The 22524-nt window shown below is 31.6% G+C and overlaps 1 protein-coding gene across 1 annotated transcript; it reads left to right on the top strand.

Annotated features, from left to right (window-relative positions):
- The first annotated feature begins 20398 nt into the window (after window positions 1-20398).
- Window positions 20399-22524, top strand: LOC135137254 (heat shock 70 kDa protein-like). The gene is made up of 2 exons (XM_064066864.1): window positions 20399-20695; window positions 20746-22524. The coding sequence occupies exons 1-2, from the start codon at window positions 20491-20493 to the stop codon at window positions 22413-22415; spliced, it is 1875 nt and encodes a 624-aa protein (XP_063922934.1). The 5' UTR covers window positions 20399-20490; the 3' UTR covers window positions 22416-22524.

The raw sequence follows: 22524 nt of genomic DNA, 5'->3' as shown, positions 1-22524 counted from the left end.
GCTGACGTCATCAATTTTTTGGAGGGGATAAGTAAATATATTTTGATTAAAAATTTATCATGCTTATCATAACTGTAAACCATCTGCAAGATTTCAAAGCATTCGGTTCTATAATTCCTGATTAAATCAATAAAATAAATACACGCATTCATTAATTTTTTTGAGTCACCCTGTATATATAAATCCAAAAAATATGAATGGAATGATAAATCACAAGTACAGACTCATCATATTTTGGACATTTTAGATAGGATTTATTTAGCAAAATTTTGAGCTGACGTCATCAATTTTTTGGAGGGGATAAGTAAATATATTTTGTTCAAAAATTTATCATGCTTATCGTAACTGTAAACCATCTGCAAGATTTCAGAGTAGTCGGTTTTGCAGATTCCAAATTAAACTGCAAAATGTTGTTTCAACATTTTGATTTTTTTTTCAAAAATCTGGACGTTTCGGGTAAAAACTCAATTCGAAGTCATAAACTACATGTTTAGGACTATGTTATTTCATACAATTTAAAATCTATTTACTATGTACAATTTTGACGTGACGTCATCACATTATTGGTGGGGATGATTAGACAAATTTTGGTTAGCGTTTTACCATCTACATGATATTCTTGATATAAATCCAAAATTTCACAACAATCGGTCCAGTACTTTCGGAGATTATCTGTCTAATAAAAAGTGGAGACGGCAGACAGACGGACAGACAGACGGACAGACGGACAGACAGACGGACAGACGGACAGACAGACGGACAGACAGACGGAAACGGGAGACCTACTTCTTTGTCCTCTAGGGATCATGACAGGTCGAGAAAACGTAAAAGTAGAGAGTCGACCAACGGACTCGATTACAATACTTCCTTTGCTTACGCTCGGGAAGTAAAAAGAAAAAGAATGTATAGATTAGAGTCACTGATGAATAGATTATGCTTTTAGACATTTTTTCTTGTAATTTGTAATAAAGATGATACATAGACTTTACATGGATATTTTTTTATCCTTATCTCAAATACTTATTGTGTGAAATTGTTTTTTTTTATTTATTGTAAATATGCTCAATAATTTATGTTCAGAAGGTTTTATCAATTAGTGCAAGTTTAATGCAACTAAAAAATTTATGGGTGCCATACTTCTTGAATGATAAAAAAAAATCTTATAAATACGCAACACTGGCAACTCCTAATAATAATAATACAAGAATAAAAATGAATAAGGTGGATGATTACTTTTTTACTTCGCTTGTATAAGTTAAGGAAGTATTGCAATCGAGTACAACGAGCGACTGCCTACTTCTTTGTTTTCTGGAGGTTTCATAAATCCTAGAGTACGAAAACACTGGTCGTCCATTTCCGTCTGTCTGTCTGTCTATCTGCCGTTTGGCCGTTTTTTTTTATTAGACAGATAATCTTCGAAACTGCGGTCCCGGTTGCTGTCAAATTTTTAATGTGTATAATGAATATTGTGTAGATGGTAAAACGCTAACCATAATTTGGCTAATCATCCCCATCAATAATATGATGACGTCATCTCCAAAATTTACATTAGTAATTATTATTTAAATTTTATAAAATAGGATACTCCTGCACAATTGGTTTATGTGGTTTATGAATCCGTGTTGAGCTTTTACCATGGACATCCAGATTTTTGAAAAATAATAAAGCAAAGTTTTATAACAACCTTTTATAATTTAATTTTGAAACTACAAAACCGAATGTTATGAAATCTTAAAAGGTATCCGTGTTGAATTTTTACCCTAGACATCCAAATTTTTGGGAAATATGTAGTTCAAAATTGTATTTTACAATTTTAATTTGAAACTGCAAAACGCAGGGCTCTGAAATCTTGCAAATGTTTGAAGGTTGCACCAGGCATGACAAATCGTTAATCAAAATTTGTCCGTCATTTTACAATTTTGATGAAATCTTCTAATTTGTAACTGTTTTCGGGAAAAGAAACTGATTAATCACTTCTCTCCTCTGTGTTGTGGAGACACGAAGTAAAAACATAAACAGTTGATGTTAAGCATGTATTGAGAAATTGAGAATTTCAATCATTTTTTACAGTTGGTTATCTGCTTATTTAAATATATTTCATATTGTCCACACTTGTGTACCCTCTTGAATTACGGCTTCGCGGCGTAGAGGCCACAGGGGAGTTATTTACGCCAAAGATGTTTACTTTACAGAGGTTAACACAAAATGAAAATCGCAATATTAAATTTTATATTTTTTTAAAGAAGCAGGATTTCTCGCACTGTCCTTCAAGAGAGAGGAAAATTCTGTCGAAATAATTTTCGACCATTTTTTTAAATAAATTAAACTGTTTTAAATAACTTTCAGATGTTATTTTTAATTATTTCTAATAAAGTTGATTATATGGTGTGTACATTTGTTTTTTTTTTTAGAATTTATTCTAAATACATGCAGTAATTTATTTTTATAATATTGCGTCAATAGCAGAAGTTTCATGTACTCGAAAATCTGATGTGTGCCAAACTTCCTTGTTGTTGAGAAAAAAAAATTGTAAACACGGTATTCTGAAAACTCCCTAAAATATAAAAAATACTTTCTTTTTTCAAAAAAAACAAAATTAATAGAATGATGTGGATAATTACTAAATAGTATATTGTTTTATTAGGAGCTAAAATGAGACTTTTCGTGGCGAATCTGTAGGTTTGACGGCCGAGCGCGCGAGGCCGGCAATTACAGATGAGCCACGAAGTCATTTTTCTCCGAATAAAACATGCTATTTTTTCTTCAAACGTCTGCAATTCAATTAGAGAAGTAATTTAAAAAAATGGAATTACATATCAATTCTTTAAAACGAATGAATTAAGTTAACTGTTACTATGGTTTTTCAGTGTGCTTTGGAATGATTTGTATGCTGTTGCTATGGTTTTACTTTTGCTGCCGCCTGTAGCGGCAGCAAAAATTTTTATCTGTCGGTGGTGAGGAGCGGCTGAAATGTCATACTTTAAGTTCATTTGTTGAGGTACATAAAGTCATGTTTTTTTGACGTTTGAAGAAAAACAATATTTTTCGATGTTTAATGAAGTAAACTGATATATATAAATACACTTTGTAAATTGATCAAAGTATATTTCGACAGGATTTCCTTCAGCCCTAAAGTACAGTCGAACAAATCCAGCTTCGAAAAATTATCAAATTTAACTTCGAATTTTTTTTGATGACGTCATCAACATCTTAGCAAAGACATGTATATCATCAATTTTAGTAAATGCAGTGTATTACTATTAACAACTAATAAAACATGTCCCATCCATTAATTTTTTTAATAACTTTGTATAAGAAATTCAAAAAAACATGAATGCGTCGATAAACCACAAGTACCTACTTTTAGTAGTAGTGTGCACATTTTATATATATATCAACTTTTTACAAGATATTCGGCTTTTCAGTTTCAAGATTAAATACTTTGTTGCTATACAATTTTGATTTCTTTCCAAAAATGTGGATGTCGAAGGTGAAAACTCAACACGGAGTCATACAGCACAAGTGCAGACGTATCTTATTTTATAAAATTAAAAACAAATTTACCATTGTAAATTTTGGAGATGACGTCACCCCATTTGTGGTGGGGCTTATTAACGAAATTTTGGTTAGCGTTTTATCATCTACATGATTGTCCTAATCCTAATATATATGTACAAAATTTGTCAACAATCGGTCCGGTAGTTTCAGAGATTATGTGTCTAAGATTAAAAATCGACACAGACAGACAGGCGGACAGACAGATAGACGAACAGACAGACGGAAACGGAAGACCACTTTTTTCGTACTTTAGGGGCCATAAAACGTCGAAAAAACACGAAAGTCGCAAGTCGCCCGATGGACTTGACCACTATACTTCCTCAGCTTACGCTTATGTAAAAATCAAATTTGTTTAACGACATGTTACAGTTTAATTTTGAAGTTTCAAAACCGAATGATATGAAACTCTGCAAAGGTTTTAAGGTTATCGGAAACACGTAGGTAAATCGTTAATAAAAATTTATGGGTTTACGATCCCCCTAAAAACTGATGACATCATTTTACAACTTTGCTGAATAAATGTTATTTAAATTCATCTTGTGTTATTGTGATCTTAAACATGCAAATTTTTGAAAAAAATCAAGACTGCGTAACAACATTTTGCAATTTAACTTTGAAATTGCAAAAAACTCATTTCAAAACATAGGCGTAGCACGCTTCTTTACATTTACTGTAACACCACATAATACATATGTTTATTTCAACTTACAAGGCTTCTCGTAAAAAAACTAAAATTTGCAGAATCAAATTTTACAATCTTTCAAAGAAGCTGGATATGTTGTACTTTAGGAGCCAGGAAAGTTCTGTCGAAATATCAAGTGATCAAGTGACCCCAAAATAATTAATCAGTGAAGTGTCATGTTTTATTCACATCCCATTTCCTTGAAAATCTGAGGGTAACAGTACTGTTACTAAAATAGTGTTATACTGCACCTATTCAAACTGACATACGTGTCTTTGCTAAAATGTTGCTGACGTCATCAAAAAAATTTTATATAGAAAAACTCATAAGAGACATATACACACTATTCTTCTTTACCTATACCTTAACAATCCACGCATGCTTATATTAATTTTAGCCCATAGGAGTGATGATAACAAAGTTCTCGAAGTCAAATTTGATCATTTTTGGAAGCTGTACTTGTTCGACTGTACTTAGTGACGACCAATTTTTTTAAGTAATTTTCAATGAAGTTGATAAAAACAGACTCTACCCTTACAGTTTTGTAAACTTATCTTAATTGTATAAGTATACTAAATAGTACAATAATTTATATTTGCAACATTTCGTCGATTAGCAGAAGTTTTATTCACTTGACAAATCTAATGGTGCCAAACATCCTTATTGATGAGAAAAAATTCTGTAAATCTGGAAATCTAAAAACTCTAAAAATATGAAAAACATAATTTCATCTAAAAAACTGTCAGAATGAATGGAATGAAGCGGGTGATTATTTTCACCAGTAATTTTACAAAAAACAGAATGTATCTATTTTAGTATACTAAACTCATTGTCAACTAGTATGGGGATTATTGTAATTTAATATGTACTACATGTAAATACCGAGAACAGTTTCAAAACATCACCATTTAGAAAAAACTTTTACTACTATTTAAATTTACAAAAATATTGCGACAGCTAAATTTCCCAATTATATTATATGTTCTCATAAAAACGGAAGTTAAACAACACAAAAAAATGAATAGTTACCATATTGATATATAACTTGTTTTCAAAAATTATCAATTTTTATGAAAATAGTCGAAAACATAAAAATAGCCCAACTGATTCTCTGAAACCACTCTTTGTTCCCGTGCGGATGTTTTGGCTCCCGTGCGCGCTGCACGTGTTATTGTTATTGTTATTTAGAATCGGTTGATCTACTGAAACTATCATTTTTACAAAGCGCGTCAAAGGTGATGTGTGCAGTGCATTCGCTGGGCTTCAGGGCGTCGCAGAAGCAGAACAGAACTTATGGAAAACAGATCAGCAGTTTGTCAGTTACCGTTGTTGCTTGTTAACAATTTTGGTGTATAGAAGGATAACGGAGGATATTTGACAAAAAAGAGTGAATAAATAAACGTCAGTTATCGTAGATTTTTTTTATTACAACTGTAATTGTAACAAATGAAAATTCCAAAATTTTTGAGAAAAAAATCTTATGTTTTAGGCAGTTGCCAGAATTCTGTATTTATAGATTTTTTTCTCATCCATGAGGAAGTTTGGCAGCCACTAGAATTTATTATTGACGCGCATGAGACTTCTGCTAATTGACGACATGTTATAAAAACATTATTTTAAGTTTTGAGAATAAATAATAAAGAAATAATATTTTTAGATACCACTTGAGATGAATTTACAAAAATATACGACGAAAGTCTGTTTATATCAGCTTTAATAGAAGTTATAAAAAAAAGCCTAAAAGCATTATCTATGCAGTAGTTACCCCAGTGTACACATTCTCTCATTTTTTTTAAATACATACATCACGTTTTGAGGTGTTGCCGAACTTCCGTATTTATGGGAATCTCTCCTAACAGCGAAGAAGTTTGGCACACCCAAGATTTTCGATTTTTTCAAATACTGAAAATTTTTTCGTGACAAATGATTTTTATAAACACAAATTATTGTGGTCTATTAGAGTGAAAAATATAAAACACTAAAAATTAAATTTTAAATTTCATTTAGAACTCCTTTTACAGTGAGAGGTGGGTATACCAATAAAATCAATTTTCTTAGAACAGAAACATTAGTCCCGAAATATAGTACATTGATGATAAACTCATGTGGTGAATCTTTTTGACATTCTTGAATAACAATTATATATTTATGTATTCAGGAGTTAGCGAAATTCTGCGTTTACAAACAAGTATTTTACGAATGAGAAAGTTTGGCACTCACACCACATATAGACCAAAAATATTTCTAATATTTGACAAAATTCATAAACGCAAAATAAGTAATTAGAAGACATAATACTGAGCCAAAACAATTGTTTTGTACACATTATTTGAGATTCGCTTTAAACTAGTACACAAGCATACGAATAACGTCCACTTAGGAAAATATGTAAAATTTGATCTTTATTTATTCATTTTTTTACTTCCCGAGCGTAAGCAAAGGAAGTATTGTAATCGAGTCCGTTGGCTGACTCTCTACTTTTACGTTTTCTCGACCTTTCATGACCCCTAGAGGACGAAAAAATAGGTCTCCCATTTCCGTCTGTCTGTCCGTCTGTCTGTCCGTCTGTCCGTCTGCCGTCTCCGATTTTTATTAGACAAATAATCTCCGAAAGTACTGGACCGATGTTGTGAAATTTTGTATTTATATTAGGAATATCATGTAGATGGTAAAAGGCTAACCAAAATTTGTCTAATCATCCCCACCAATAATGTGATGACGTCACTTCAAAACTGTACATAGTAAATAGGTTTTAAATTGTACAAAACAACATAGTCCTACACATGTAGTTTATGACTCCGACTTGAGTTTTTACCCGAAACGTCCAGATTTTTGAAAAAAAAAAAACAAAATTTTGAAACAACATTTTGCAATTTAATTTGGAATCTGCAAAACCGAATGCTCTGAAATCTTGCAGATGGTTTACAGTTATGATAAGCATGAAAAATTTTAAATCAAAATATATTTACTTGTTCCCTCCAAAAAATTGTTGACGTCAGCTCTAAATTTTGTTGAATAAATCCTATCTAAAATGTAGAAAATATGATGAGTCTGTACTTGTGATTTATCATTCCAGTCATATTTTTTTGGATTTGCATATACAGGGTGACTCAAAAAAATTAATGATTGCGTGAATTTATTTTATTGATTTAATCAGGAATTACAGAACCGAATGCTTTGAAATCTTGGTCATGTTTTAAAGTTATCCTAAGCATGGTAAATTTTTGATCAATTGTTTATCAACCCCAAAAAATTGATTACGTCATGTCAAAATTTTGCCAAATAAATCCTTTCGAAAATATGCAAAATATGATCAGACTATACTTGTAATTTATGGTTGGATTCATATTTTTTAAATTCGCTTATACAGGGTGACTCAAAAAAATTTATGAATTAGTCAATTTATTTTTGATCAAATTAAGAACGAGCCGCGACTTTCAGACTGAAAGCGATTTTATTAAAATGGCCCGTCACAGAACTCTAATGAGAAGAAACTATGACAGACATAGAGACACGGTTCTAAGAGCGAGGGAAGTACTGTCTAAACTCTTTAGACCAATTTTTTGAATTTATGACCCTGATCGTAATCACACATCTTATGGAAATAAAACGTGTATTTATATTAGTTCACTCCAATAAAATTAGGAAGATATTGTTCTAGTAGTTATCCACATTATTCCATTCATTTAGTCTTTTTTTGAAAAAAAAAATGTTATTTATTATCTACAAGAGAAAAATGATCATTCACTAGTGGACTATTTTTCACGAGTACATAAACATTCTTTATCATCGAGTGTAATATTTTATTTTATTTTCTACCAGATTTTAACTAAAACTTTAAAACTGTTCGAATGTGCTGTACGTAATATTTTTAATACGCTGCGTCGCGCATCGGCGAATGCAAACGTGTTGGCTAATACATGTGTTGTCTTGGTTTGACTTTGGTTTCAATTCGTAATCTTAACAAATAACAAAATAAATTGTAGATAAAAGACTCCTTTATCTACCGGTAAACAAGACTTGTTTATCTACTAAACATAAGGCCAAACGACCTACTTTTAATGGCTGGTACAAAATAAAAGATTTTTTTAAATTTATTAGGAGTTTCCAGAGTTCCGTATTTGCAAATTTTTTTCTCATCAATAAGGAAGTTTGGCACGCATAAGGTTTTCAAGCCCATGAGACTTCTGCTAATTGACGAAATGTTAAAAAAATAACTTAATGTAATTATTTAGAATAAATGCATAATAAAAAACCAAAAGAAATTTTACACACCATTTGAGGTTCCAAAAATATACTCGTAAAATTTATTTATATCAACTTTAATAGAAATTACATACTTATTGACAAAAACATCTAAAAGCTATTTATAACAGTATACTTCATTAAAATTAAAAAAAAAAGTCAAAGTTTAATCATACACAAATTCAAGATTTGTAAACCACAAATACAAGAGTATATCATTTCATACAATTCTGGTAATGTTGACTATGCAGCATAATGAGCAGACGTCATCAAATTGTTGGTGGGGATGGTTAACCAAATTTTGGTTCGCGTTTTACCATTTACATGATATTCGTAATATACAAACAAAATTTGACAACAATCGATCCAGTAGTTTAGGAGATTATCTGTCTAATCAAAATCGATACAGACGGACAGACAGAAACGGTAGACTATTTTTTTTGTACTCTGGGGGGTCATGAAACGTAAAGAAAACATGAAACTGGTAAGCCGCCCGATGGATTCCTTCACTTACGTTCGGAAAGTAAAAAAGCCTAGTAATCATCCACTTCATTCAATTTTAATTTTTCATTATTAGGGAGTTGCCAATGTTGCCTCTTTATAGAAATTTTTTTTACCAATCAAGAAATTTGGCACACACTAAATTATTCAGTTGCATTAAACTTCTACTAACTGACGAAATCTTGCAAACATGATGCTAAATGTATTTATAATAAATACAAAAAAAAAAAAAAAACAATTTTACACAATATGTATTTGAGATGAGGTTACAAAAATATACGGCTCCAGACTATTTATATTAACTTTATTAGAAAAATAAAAAAAAGTCTTAAAGCACAACCTATACATCAGTGACTCTAATCATATTCCTTTTAATTTTTTGAAAATACATTATGTTTTGATATTTTCAGAAGGTTCCCGAACTTGCGCATTTACGCGAACATCTCTTGACAGGAGGGAAGTTTGGCACACAGGAAGATTTCGCTTTTTTCTAATGCTGCGACTCAATCTAAATAAAATAATAATTTTGTTTCAAAGTAGACAAAAAATTAAAAAAAAAATACAAAATGTGTTATAAATAAATGTTTTTACTATAAAAACTACATAAATAACGAAGGTGCCAAATTTCCTGAATTGTAAGAAAAACATTTTTATAAATATGGAAGTTTAACAACACATTTAATGAGTACAATTTACAAAAAATAATGAACAGAAAATGTGTTTGTTATAGATAGTTTCCAACCAAACTTCTACATTTACACAAATTTTAAACTGTTTTTTCATCTAATTTTTTCAAATAGTTTCCACACATTTATTTGTCAGTCCACCAACTGAGAAAACTTAACTAACATTGAAAAACTTCACTGTCTGTTTCTCACAGAGAGGGTTAAAAGCATCTCTCAACTTTTTATTTCTGGTTCAAAGTTTTTGATAAAATCAACTTTGGTTGAGATATTCCCCTGGTGAATTGTCGATTGAATCTGAAGGACAGGAAATTTGTTTTAACCGAAAATGCTGTCTTTACAGCCCATTTTTCTCTTCAAGGGTTTAGAAGTACTAACACAGTTTCAGATGTTGGCAGCACTCCCAGTATAACCTTAGCAAGTAAACATTAAAACATTTGTTTAACAACATCGCGTTTATAAAACTTGCACTGAACTGGTGAGAAAACCAAATCTTTCTTGATAATATCTCAATATCCACTGTCAATTTAGAAAACTCACTTATATTTATTATTGTAGATAAAAATCTATTTATCGTGTTGTTATGATTTCGAGTAAGTTCCATTCCACACTGTTCACACAAAAATAAAAATTTGACTGACCTCTACAAACTACAATGGCTGTAAACACTTGCAATGATGCATAGTTTTCTACAATTTAGTCAAAACAGTGTTTAACGAAGCTAGCAAAATTACGTGCTGCTATCACTGAGCAAGTGGCCAAACTGTCATTTCAGGTGAGATGTAGCTAAGATATAAACCAAGACGGCATGAATTGCGCTGTTGTCACATGAGCACCCTATGCGAAACTGCCTGCTAGATGAATATATATATATATATATATATATATATATAGTTGTTATACCGCTTACACAGTCCCGACTCGCTATATCTAGTAAACGTTACCAGACCTTTTGAGACGTTACCAGACCCGGGTTCGGGTCTGATAACGTTTAACCATGTATATCGCCTTCTTGGGCCCAGTACAATTAAAAATTGAAATAAAAAAGTGGGTCTGGTAAAACTGTTGAACGTCAAATTTTATACAGAAATAGTTCATTCCCCTTTTCTGCAGAGGGCGTCGTGTCGCTTAGCTGTATATAATATCTGCCTGCATAAAATCGTCCACATCGGACCAACGTTACCAGATCCGTAAATCTGCAACACTGCATTCTAGCAGATCAGTTCAGTGTTTAAGAAAATCATGAGTACTTTTCATATTCTACTTGTATCTGACTGCTTGCATTTAGTAAAAATATATTATTTGAATTAATAAAGCATTTTTACAATGAATCGTTTGAGGAATGGCTACTTTCATGTTTTCTAGATGTTACATAAGTCTTATTAGACTTAGAATATGAAAAATGATGTCTTTCATTGCCATTTGTCCGCCGTTCTTCTTAGAGACAATTTCCAAAATTACATACTCTGCAGATTATTTTGAAATTCTAGATATAGTTTAGGATTATCGTGGAGACGGGGGTAAAATGCTAATTAACTAAATACATAATTCAGTCTTATGTTTAATAAAAATAATAAAGATAAGGTTTTTTAGTTTATGACGATAGACCATATGTTCGAAAAAAAATAGCCCGGGACCGTAGCTATCTTATTTTTTTGAATAGATCAAATTAAATCATTTGATGATTTTTTTTTCTGAATACATTGATGTGCCATGTTTCGCATTTTGTTAAAAAGTTGTGGTAAAAATTAATTTAATTTTTTTAGCAAGGTAACTGTGACGGAAAAATGTACCAAAATTTTTGTTACATACCAAGTTTAACACGGTTTATCACACTTATTAATGTATAGGAGTTTTAAATTTGAAAATTAAACTTCTATACGAAAACATTATTAACTCAAGACATTTTATTGCAAATATGATGTATTAAATTATTAATGTTTGAAAATATTAAAGTATTATGTACACTATGATACATCAATAAATATAGAAAAAAATCTCTACATGAAAAAAATAATAAAAATATTCAGTGTCTGGTGTCATTTAAAAAACAAAAGTTGTATGTCGTAGATAAAAACAAATGAAAGTTAAAAATTATTTTTTTTAAATCAGATCGTTGTATTTATATTTAGTAGACGATATATGTAAATTTTTTGAAAAATATATAAAAATTATACAACATTTGACAATTAATTTCAGAAATTAGAAAACGACTCCTCAAAATTTTGCATAATTATGCCTTAGTGCTCATTCACAATGATCATAAAGCATAAGGTGTCATAAGCATTAATGCATATGAATTTATGTTTAGTGCTCTATGGTTGTATTCGTTCACAATGAGCATAAGTGCTCATTCACAATAGGCATAAAGCATAAGGATGTCCTAAGCATTATGCTCATTGTAAACGAATAGAAGCATAATAAGAGCACTAAACATAAATTCTTATGCATTAATGCTTATGACATCCTTATGCTTTATGCCCATTGTGAATGAGCATTTACAGTTATAATGAACGTGGTCAAGTCAGGTCACCAAAGCGTTTAACTGAATGTAATTTGAAAAGTGCAAAATTGTATACTTCTGTAAGTGTAGTTTTTTTTAATCCTCTCTTATTTTCAAATTCGCTATAATGATCTACGTATCCATATTTTACTTAATTTTTATTTGAAGATAGGAACTTGATTATATTCTAAATTAATTGATTCTCACTTAATATTAATTGACAGAGATCATTCTTTTAGCTACATCTAATTTGTACATCTATTGGTAGATTTCGACAACAATCTTTTTAAAGCAACATTTAGTTTTTATTCAATTTTTTTTTAATGAATATATTTGTCGCCAAATCTTTTATTTATTTCTGTTCGTTAGAATTTCGCATTTAGTTAATTTTTTACTTACTGAGCGTAAGTAAAGGAAGTATTGTAATCAAGTCCATCGGCCGACTCTCTACTTCTACGTTTTCTCGACCTTTCATTACCCCTACAGGACGAAGAAATAGGTCTCCCATTTCCGTCTGTCCGTTTGTCTGCAGCCCCGGATTTTTATTAGGCAGATAATCTCCGAAAGTACGGGGCGATTGTTGTCAAATTTTGTATTTACGAGTATAGTAGGAATATCATGTAGATGGTAAAACGCTAACCAAAATTTGTCTAATCGTCCTCACCAACAATGTGATGACGTCACTTTAAAATTGCACATAGTAAATGGGTTTTAAACTGTAAGAAATACAATAGTCCTACACATGTAGTTTATGACTCCGTATTGAGTTTTATCCGAAAAGTGCAGAATTTTGGAAAAAAATCAAAATTATGAATTATCAAAATTTTGCGGTATAAATTTTATTCACATTTTTTGAATTTGCATAAACAGGATGACACAAAAAAATTATTGAATGCGTGATTTATTTTATTAATTTAATCAGGAACTGCAAAACCGAATGTTTTAAAATCATGGAGATGTTTAAGATTATCATAAACATGGTAAATCTTTGATCAGAATGTATTTGCTCATCCACCCTAAAAAACAATTGATGACATCACGTCAAAATTTTGCTAAATAAATCCTATCTTAAATATGCAAAATATGATGACTTTATACTTGTGATTTATCACTGCATTAATATTTTTTAGATTTGGTTATACAGCTGTCTCAAAAAAATTAATGACTGAAAATCAGTATTTTCTTAAAATTCAAAAAATAACGCTTGGCAAACAGGTATCAAATTCTCGCAAGGGTGTCCAAAATGCGAGGATAGCAGTTTTTTGTTCCATAGCAACCTATCCTTTAATAATTTTTGGAATTATTTTCGCTATAATTTATCGGTTTGGCTAACCAGACGTATTTCGGAGATGAAATTTTGCATACAGAATTTATTTTTCATGTTTAATCAAGTGATGCAAATTAATTAAACTTAATTATTTCAAAATTAAATTAAGGCATGGAAAATTTACTTTTTCAAGATAATGATTATTCTCACCGGTTCATATTAATCCTCACCTATCAAAATACCTACATTTCAAATTTCATAACAATCCGTTCAAAAATAGTTACCTGAGTTATTGCGCCCGAAAGTGTTACGTGGGACACCCGGTATACTTGATGGGAAACAGACAATCTAGAGAAAGATGAAAGTCTTAAAATGTGTCTCAGTAAGCATAAGGATTATTTTGCAGAATTCATATGGTTCAGACAAAATATGTACGAGAAAACTAAAATGACACATGGACTTCACATGCACTAATTTTATTGTATAGCGTTTGCCACGCTAAGTAGGTAAGGGATCGAGATCCTTCGAGGGCCTGTAAATTTGCAAACTTTTTATGCATTGAGTTTTGACACTAAGATTACCGATAATTCATGAAATTATTTTTTTCTATTTAACAATATAGACAGAGACAAGCTTAAAATTGCAGAAAATTATAGAGCATTTTGTTGTGCTTCTAAAGCTGCCAGCTAGGCTTAAAAACATTTTTTGGTGATTCTGTCTCGAAATCATTCATTAATTACGGTTATTAATAAACGATTTATATATTAATGGATTAATACAGCAATCAGATATACCCCCGCGCACTTGATGTGAAATTTTTTATTTAAATGTTATAAATATCATGAAATTTGGAACTGATTTTTAGCAGTTTCGTGTATGAAATTGCAATCACCGGAGAAGTATTGCAACCAACTCGTTTGTTAATAGGCGATTATCAATCGCCCTTATTAACAAGTATTGATTAAATAATTGCTATGGAGCATTGTAACTATTTTGAAGAGGGTCTTTTTATTACTAGTTTAGCGTTCTTAAATTTTTTAATTAATAATTTGAAATATTAAAGTTACTCTTAAAGAATATGCAATTTTAGATCTCTAAATCAATCTTAAAGTTTCTAACACATATTGTACCATTTTGTGGTAAATTTCGATTTTTTTAGGATGTTAATATTAAAAAATCTTAATTTGTGATTTATGTTATGTGTAAGAAAAGCTTAGATATCATTTAAAAACTTTATGAAATAAACTAGAAAATTTTTGTGCTAACATTTTTTTTACAAATCTGTAAGCCTAAGGTCAAATAAAAATTGCATTAATAAATCGCAAGTATAAAATTATGTTATTTTATAAATTTTCTTAAAATTTTAGGTGGGAATAGGTATCCAAATTTTGGTTGAACTAACTCGATAGACATGTACAACTAGTAAAAAGAAAATGTTACTAATGTCTATCAAACTTGCATACCTGTTAATAAAAAAATCGCCTTGGCGTTTATTTTATTAATGAGTTATCCGTTTGTCATGGCACTCATGGCGTCAAAAAGACAGGCAGATAAGATATATTTTTGGTTTTCCTTATTTTCTTTTGTGACACTTTTGCATATCCACTGGTTGTAAATCCAACTTTCAAGATACACAAGAAATTTTACAGATCAATACAATGTGAAGCGATTTTCCATAAATTTAATGTGGCAACAATGTCGGGATTGATAACGTCGGTTTACTGTGTTATTTATACTGAAATGGGACTGAGAAAGCGGTTGGACATAGTGGGTCTGGTAACGTTGGATGAATATGGTGTTAACTTTTTTCAAGGAATAATTTTACCCCTCTACTTTTTTTTAAGTTTGTTATTGCAAAAACCATTAAATTTATTATATTATACTCGGAAAAACAGCAGGGCTTGGTAACGTCTGTTTAATATGATGGGTTTGGTAACGACGGTTGGATACGTATATATATATATATCTTAACTTATAATATTATTAATAATAATAATAATAATTTTATTCTACCCTTTAGCATACAATATAAGTACATTGGGTCGTCAAAATATTACATTTAGAAAATACAGACACAAATATAAAATATAAAAACAAAGCACATAAGATTCTAAAAAATATGACATTTACATACAACCACTCTAAGTAGGCTTAAAATTTTGACTTATATAGAAGTAGTCATCCCATGAATATAACGCGAACCCTGTTAAATCTTCTTTAATGACAGATTTAAAATTTTGTCCATTTAACTCTCGAATGTTCTGAGGTAAAGCATTATAGAAGTTAATGCCTAGGTATTCAACTCCATTACGAGACTTTGTCAGTCTAGTTTTCTTTAAACATAAGTGTTAACTGTATCGTGTATTATAATTATGAATATGATTATGACATATGTAATCACTCAAATTAACTTTAACATACATTAGACAAATGTATATATATAGCGATGGCAATGTCATGATTTGCATTTTAGTAAAGTTGTCTTTACAGTCAGTCCTGTAAGGTAAATTAGCCATTATTCTTACTGTTCTCGGTTGCAATTTAAAAATTCTGTGAAAAATGCTAGAGTGTCCCCACATTAATAAGCCATAGGTTATGTGGGGCTGGAAGAGTGCAAAATATGCTGTATACAGTGTTTCCAGCGGAACCTTGTCCCTAAGATTTTTTAAGAGAAATGTAATTTTACATAGTTGGTTTGCCAGTAGGTACATCACCTTGAGCATCCCATCGCAAAGCATTGTCAATAGTTATACCTAAAAATTTGTTAGAGGTTACAAAGTCATCGGGAACGTGTATTCTTTTCTTTAAGGAGAATAACATTCTTACAGTTTTTGATGTATTTACTGTTAATCTGTTAGCGACGAATCAACTTTCGGTCTTTGATTGTGCCATAGTCTGGAAATCAGATCCCTTCCGCTCCAAATCAAAGTCGTGTCATCTGCATATAGAATGCTCTTGCAGTGAGTCCTCATATACATTGACAGATCGTTAATATACATTAGGAACAAAAGAGGTCCAAGGACAGAGCCTTGAGGTACCCCATGCAAAACTGGTAGTTGCTCAGACCGTTTTCAATTTATGGAAACTAACTGAGATCTGTCACTATGAAAAATGACAATAATCTGCAACAACAGGGACTTAAATTGTACATGTATAATTTTCTCAATAGCGTCAGGTGATGGACACAATCGAATGCCTTAGTAAGATCAAGAAAGGACACTGCTGTTATTTCGCCACTTCCTAAACATTACCCACCTCTCTGATAAAATCTAGCACTCTCCAACCGTAACCGGAAACCATGCTGCGAAGGTGACAGCAAGTGGTTAATTTCGAGATAGTTACTTAATTGATTATATAAGATTTTTTCCAAGATCTTAGAAAATAGTGGAAGAATAGAGATCGGTCTATAGTTGGAGGTGTCGTTTATATCACCTTCCTTATGTATGTATGGGAACAACTCTAGCAATCTTCAGACAGCTAGGAAATACTGATTGCACAATACAAATGTTAATTAGTTTAGTTAAAGGGGAGATCAAAATGTCTGTGATGCTTTTTATGATCGTAAAATTTAGACCATATATATCGTTAGATGTACTATTTTTTATAGAATTTATCACATCTCTAACAGTTGCACCGGAAACCTAGCAAAAACTAAAATTAGACATACAGTTTTTAGGAATGGACATACTCTCACTCATTAACATTATTGGATCATCACGAGAAGGAGATAGATTATTGACTAAATTAGATGCAACATTAGTAAAATAGATATTAAAATCATCACATGTTCGAATACAGTTCAATATATCAATATTTTTACTAGAAATGCTGTCACGATACTTGTTGACAATATTCCATAGAGCTCTACTTTTATTATTTGCGGAATCAATAGTTTGTTTATTGAAATTTATTCTACTAAGCCTAATTTCTTCTCTGTACAATTTCCTATAGTTATTCTTTATTTGCCTAGACTCACTACTATTAACAATTTTATCAATATTTACAAGTGTTCGTAAAATATTTTTCATTGGGGCCAAATTATCAGTAAACCATTTGTCACGATTTCGCCTATTGCTATCATTGAACAGTCTTGTAGGAAAAGACCTATTGACATGATCAGATATCATATTTATAAAACATAGAAATTTATCATTAATGTCTTGATTGCTATTCCCAATAAAGGACCAGTCAACTATATTAAGTAAATGATATAGACTGAATTTACCGAGATCCGTAATCGGCCTATACATTTTTATCGTGTGATAGATTGTCTGATTACTTAAGTTTACAGAGAGAGTTAGTAATATTGCGTTTCCGTGATCAGAAAGTAGAGTATTCAGTGGTTTACAATTACAATACTTAAGATCGATATTTGTGAACACGTTATCTAGACAGTTCGCCTTTCTGGTTGGAAAATTTACTAAAGGTATAAGACCGAAACTATTCATAAAATCACAAAGCCTAGTTGTCATAGGATCTTTGGTGTTAAACTTGACATTGAAGTCCCCTGATATCACTACATTTGTGTGAGGAATGTCAATTTCGCCTAAAACTTTACTCAAATTTGTGAAATATGACCTGAAAAACTGGAGTAAATTACTACATTTCCAAAAACCTTTGCAAAATTGCAGAGCATTGCCAGACGCCTATAATTCGAAATATCTCGTTTATCCCACTTTTTGTAAACAGGACAAACCAATGCTGGTTTGGTCTAGACCACTTGTTATGTCTTCGTCGCCAAACCTTTTAAATTTTGGATGTATGGATATCCACGGATCGTGGATTGCTAACGCTCGGATTTCAATCGGACGGCTGCGGCCGTTATGACACACTTGTCATAAAACATATCAATGTTGAGGTGGTGAACATAGTTATATAGTTTTAAATAAGCAATAAATACACTGTTGAAGTAGTGTATTTGTCAATTTATAATAGAACATGACAGGAATTTAACAGTTTGATCAAGGAACACAGAAGTTTATCCTACTGATTACGCTTTTGATTTCGCGATTGACGATATTTTGTAGGAATATTAACTGAGACACATTTGTCCTTACAAGAAGCGGTTTTTCGTTTACAAGACTTAGAAGCACATCTTTGATTTATTATGTGTTGGGTACCTGATGGTTTTTTGGAGTAACAATTTTTGGCATGCCATTGAAATATTTTAATTTTAAGTTAATTTCGCCACTACTAGTACGAGTTTTTAACTCCTTACGATTCATAAGGCATTATGCTGTTATTGTCGAATGAGATCTGTATTAACATAAACGTTATTTGTTAATTTATAGTTTATAATTATAGTGTAGGTGTGATTAGCCACTGAAAGTACAACTCGGATTTTTTTTTCCAATCCGGTAGAATTTTATGATTTCAACATTTTTTGTACTTCATATAATTTTGATTACTGTATTTAAATCATTCTCACTACGAACTGAAGCTCACATTAAAAATTAACAAATTCAAAAATACAATAGAATTACAAGTACAGACTCATCATATTTTGTATATTCTAGATAGGATTTATTCGACAAATTTTCGAGCTGACGTCATCAAGTTTTTGGAGGGGATAAGCAAATATATTTTGACTAAATATTTATTATGCTCTTTATAACCTTAAAACATCTGCAAGATGTCAGAGCATTCCGTTTTGTAGTTCCTGATTAAATCAATAAAATATATTTACGCATTCATTAATTTTTTTGAGTCACTCTGTATATGCAAATCCAAAAAATATGAATGGAGTGATAAATGACAAGTACAGGCTCATCATATTTTGTACATTTTAGATATGATTTATTCGGCAAAATTTTGTGGTGACGTCATAATTTTTTTAGGGGGGACGACCAAATACACTTTGATCAAAAATTTACCATGCTTGTGATAATTTTAAAACATCTTCAAGATTTCAAAGCATTCGGTTTTGTAGTTCCTGAATAAATCAGTAAAGTAAACTTACGCATTCATTAATTTTTTTGAGACACCTTGTATATGCAAATCCAAAAAATATGAATGGAGTGATAGATCACAAGTACAGACTCATCATATTTTGTAAATTTTAGATCGGTTTTATTCGGCAAACTTTTGAGCTGACGTCATCAAGTTTTTGGAGGGGATAACCAAATACAGTTTGACTAAAGATTTATGATGCTCTTTATAGCCTTAAAATATCTGCAACATTTCAAAGCATTCGGGTTAGCAGATTCAAAATTAAATTGCAGAATGTTGTTTTATAATTTTGATTTTTTTTTCCAAAAATCTGGACGTTTCGGGTAAAGACTCAATTCGGAGTCGTAAACTACATGTGTAGGACTATGTTATTTTATACAATTTAAAACCCATTTACCATGTACAATTTTGAAGTGACGTCATCGTATTAGTGGTGGGGATGATTAGACAAATTTTGGTTAGCGTCTTACCATCTACATGATATTCCTAATATAAGTACAAAATTTCACAACAATCGGTCCAGTACTTTCGAAGATTATCAGTCTAATAAAAATCCACGACAGCAGACAGACGAACAGACGGACAGACAGACGGAAATGGGAGACCTATTTCTTCGTCTTCTAGGGGTCATGAAAGATCGAGAAAACGTAAAAGTAGAGAGTCGGCCGACGGACTCGATTACAATACTTCCTTTGCTTACGCTCGGGAAGTAAAAACAATGTTCTAAAATAATAATTGTTTAAAACAAACGGAACGAACAACAGAATACACCTTAAACAATATGTGTACCTTTACATTGAGATAAAGTTGTTCATCGTAAACACGTAATAAATTGCCAAGATTTCATTTGAAATATGAGCATACAACGCTTGTTTATTATGTTCATATATTTCACATAATTCAAAATTATCTCAAAAATACCTTATTTTCTATTATCTCAAGTATATCTTATCTATAGTAGGTTGTGTATATTGTTTTGCAATAAGTTCCTTTTCAGTCTCAGAGTAAAAAGTTTGCAAACAGTAGGAATTTTTTAGGTTAGCAACAGTTTCATTAAAATTTGCCCGTTTGAATTACATTCAAACTAAATCAACCTCATATTATGGACGACTTGGTAATTGGCATTGATCTGGGTACCACAAATTCCTGTGTTTCGTTATATACAAAAGGTAGAACAAAAATTCTAGAAAACGAAATAGGCGGAAGAATCACACCTTCCTTCATTTACTTCACGCCTGATGGAGAAATCGTCATCGGAGAACATGGTAAAAACATGTCTGTTCATAAACCAGAAAATGGAATTTATGGTAACGTAAAAATTTTTCTGCTCCCTAAATATCTAAAGACAAGTTTTCAGAAATGAAGCGGTTGGTGGGACGACAGTTTGACGACCCACAACTGCAAGAGAGTTTGAAGTATTTTCCTTTCAAAGTAACAGCGAGCTCTTCAAACTTTCCGCTGGTTTCTGTTAAACAAAAATCGGTTATATTGAAAAAATCTCCTCAAGAATTATACACAGTACTACTGAAAGCGCTAAAAAAATATACTGAAGAAAAACTCAAACAGACTGTCAACAAAGCGGTGATAACTGTCCCTGCTTATTTCAACGTTGCCCAAAGAGAAACCACTTTGGAGGCGGCAAAAGACGCCGGATTTACAGTCCTAAAACTATTAAATGAACCTACTGCTGCCGCTTTGGCTTACTATTCTGAGAATGACATCGAAGAAACTCATCGTTCTTTGGTATACGATTTAGGAGGTGGCACTTTTGATGTTGCAGTTTTAGAGAAGCGTTTCGAAAAGATAGAAGTGATTTGCGTAGCTGGAGATACTCAGTTAGGAGGACATGACATTGACACTTGTCTTTTGAACTACGTTTATCGTGTACTTCGATCCCAATATGGCTACGACCCCGAAGCTGATCCCGACGACAAAAGAATATTACGCAACAAATGCGAAAACGCGAAAAAAGATCTATCAACTGTTGAGAATACCGTCATCGGCATCAACGGAATGGTCTCGAAACATCCAAAAATCAAAATAAGTCTGACAAAAGGTGAGTTCGAAGCGATGGCGGACCACTTATTTAAAAAAACGATAGTTATTCTTGACAAATGTTTACAAAGTTCGAAAATTTCGAAAGGATCAATTCAAGAAATTATTTTGTGTGGCGGCTCGACCAGAATACCGAAAATACAGAAACTTGTTTCTGATTATTTCGATGGAAAAGAATTGAACAAGTTTGTACATCCGGATGAATGTGTGGCTGAAGGAGCCGCCTTACAAGCGGCCATGTTTTCGATGAGTGAAAAGCAAAAAATCGATGAACTTCGGATGGTTGATGTCCTTCCTCTTTCCATAGGCACTTCGGACCACAGCTTGTGTCATGACATGTCGTTTTTAATCAAGAGAGGTACGAAGCTACCTACGAGTGTAACCCGTGATTTCGTAAACACAGAAACTGATGAAACCACTTTTACATTTGACATATATGAAGGAGAACGTTTAGATATTAGAAAAAATCGCTACTTAGGCGAAGTGTTACTAAGTGATATAGAATCGGCCCCACCTTATCAGAAAAAAGTCACTCTTACTTTGCTCATCGACCAAAATGGTATACTGACGATCGAAGCCTCAGAAACATTCCGGAATAATTCAAAGACGGTAAAAGTGAATTATACCCGCGGAGACAGAAGTGATCGGGAGATTCAAAATTCTCTGCTCGACGCTGCAGAAAACCAAAAAAATGATGAAAAATTTATACGTTTTGTTCGGTACAAGAGATATTTAATTCAATATTGTGTAGGAGTAACGTGCAACTTGGATGAAAAAATGTTAACAGATAGATACAAAGAATTATATAACTTTTGTAAAGTAACTAAGAAGATGGCTGAAACTTTAGAAATGAATGACGAAGTTCGCACGAAAGAAATGATAGCCGAATGTGAACGACGATGTGAATCCATAGTAACAATGTATGATTTTAGTTATATGCCCAGAGACTTTGGTTTTTTAAAAATCTTGTAATTTGGATTTTGTAAACACTTATGAACGAACCAAAAAAATCCCTTAAACATATTTAAAATATTGAAAATTTGTGCCTTTATTGATATTTAATAAAAAAAAATACATCAAA

Source organism: Zophobas morio, unplaced genomic scaffold, assembly GCF_036711695.1.
Source record: "Zophobas morio isolate AGI-343-1 ecotype UQ-CSIRO unplaced genomic scaffold, CSIRO_AGI_Zmor_V1 ptg000029l, whole genome shotgun sequence".
In the NCBI taxonomy this organism is placed as follows: domain Eukaryota; kingdom Metazoa; phylum Arthropoda; class Insecta; order Coleoptera; family Tenebrionidae; genus Zophobas; species Zophobas morio.
This window is presented reverse-complemented; position numbering and strand designations above follow the sequence as displayed.